General features: G+C 49.0%; 1 protein-coding gene across 1 annotated transcript; it reads right to left on the bottom strand.

The window, feature by feature from the left end:
* Positions 1-525: 525 nt before the first annotated feature.
* Positions 526-1,353, bottom strand: LOC119179590 (uncharacterized). The gene has a single exon (XM_037430707.2). The coding sequence runs from the start codon at positions 1,351-1,353 to the stop codon at positions 970-972; it is 384 nt and encodes a 127-aa protein (XP_037286604.2). The 3' UTR covers positions 526-969.
* Between the last annotated feature and the right edge of the window lie 343 nt (positions 1,354-1,696).

The raw sequence follows: 1,696 nt of genomic DNA on the forward strand, positions 1-1,696 counted from the left end.
TAGGTAGTGTCTGCTTAGCATCATTTACCTCATGCCTCGTATATATAACTGTTGGCGTCTGTCATAAACTCCCCTGCTGCGAGGACAGAGATTGCAGTTATCAAAATACAATGCAGAGTCCCCCCACTGAATTTTTACCCACACAGGCCTGGTCTGGTACAGTCACCTTTATGCCTCCATTGCAATGAGTGTGAATCTCTTGATAATTTCTTTCTAATGTGCAGATCATTCACCAATCAGACGAAAAGACTTCTAGACAAACCGCTCCGTAGGTTGAAATTAAATTTATCCCTCCCGGTTCTTCTTTTCTTTGGGGCTACCGTGCTGGGTTTTAGTCACAGGGGCGCTTGCGATTTCCTTCTGTAGACAAGAATAATTGAAAAAATTCTAAAATCAAGCATATTCATTAAACATTTATAATTTCGGAATTAGGAACATTTCCTTTTAAACAGCAAGGCACCGTTCGTTTCATGGCCGATCCCCTGTGGTGGGTTGCGCCAGGATAAAATAGACAAACAAACAAAATCAGATGGACTTTTGTCACTGTTTTACCACACTGCTTCGGTATGCCTAGGTCAATGGCGTGGTGTTCGGATCGCTCACACAGCTTCGTCTGGATTCTCCTTCTCGTGGCACAAACAGTGCCGTTCATAACGAGGTCTGTCCTTGCTCATGATAAAGCAGGCTTCGAGAGAAAAGCATGCGTAGACGCAGCCTAGACACCGACACGTGCGCTTAACCTGTAAGTCACCAGTTGTATTAAGCAGGCAGGTGGCGTCGTTGCCGAAGAAGTTTCCTGGGCTCGGCTCTCTTGCAGAAACGGTAAAAAAGAAAAAGAAATCGACACTGCACAAGACACCCACGAACAACTACAGTTCAGGAAGTCTACACAACACTTGCCAGCGCAGCACTGCTCAGCAACACGTGACATCAATAATGGAAACGTTTAAAACATGCCACACACCAAAACTACACTCTGTCGCCATCCGAGGTGTCACTGGCCGTTGAACGCGCCTCTTCCAATTGTGTGGTGATGCGCTCCAGCTCAGCCACTTTGGTGTTGGCGTAGTGGTAGTACATCATCTTTATGCTGCATGCGATGGACACATTCATGCGGATGTTGTAGCGAAAAGCATACTTGTTGTTCTTCTCGGCACGCTTGTACAGGCGTTTGAGGTCGCGGATTCGCTGGTCGAGGAGCATTATCTGACGGTAAGTGTTGTCCAGTTTGCCTTGAATGGCCGTAGCTCGACCCTCCAGTGTCTCACTTTCGTTGGGCGGTACATCGGTCACTACGACGCCACTGTTCCCGCTGCTGCTGCTTGTGCTGCACTCCCCTTCGGGCGCTGCCATGTTCTGTGCTGCTTATCCACCCAACGACCGGTCGCCGCCAGTAGTCACCCACAACGGGTTTGTTCAAATTCGTTCCAGTAAGCAAAGCTTAGTGGCTTCAGTTGTTTCGTTCCTTCGTTCAGCTTCCAAATCTTCACTGCGTGAGAATGCCGTCACAGAACACCTACCAGTGCTGCCGTCAAACTTACGGCGCGCCCGTGCCGTACCGAAACTGCAGCCCCGTACAGAGAGAATTATATCCCCGTAGTCTGGCACCCTCACCATAGCCTCCTAGATTTCCCTTGCCTGCCGGATGAGCGCGAAAAGCCCGTCATCTATGGCAGCGCTACGTACATAAGGGTCT

The sequence above is a fragment of the Rhipicephalus microplus genome, chromosome 7 (genome assembly GCF_043290135.1).
Source record: "Rhipicephalus microplus isolate Deutch F79 chromosome 7, USDA_Rmic, whole genome shotgun sequence".
In the NCBI taxonomy this organism is placed as follows: Eukaryota; Metazoa; Arthropoda; class Arachnida; order Ixodida; family Ixodidae; genus Rhipicephalus; species Rhipicephalus microplus.

Bases quoted from the DNA above. Each gene is read 5' to 3' on its own strand.
- LOC119179590 (XM_037430707.2), bottom strand. From the start codon at position 1,353: ATGGCAGCGCCCGAAGGGGAGTGCAGCACAAGCAGCAGCAGCGGGAAC.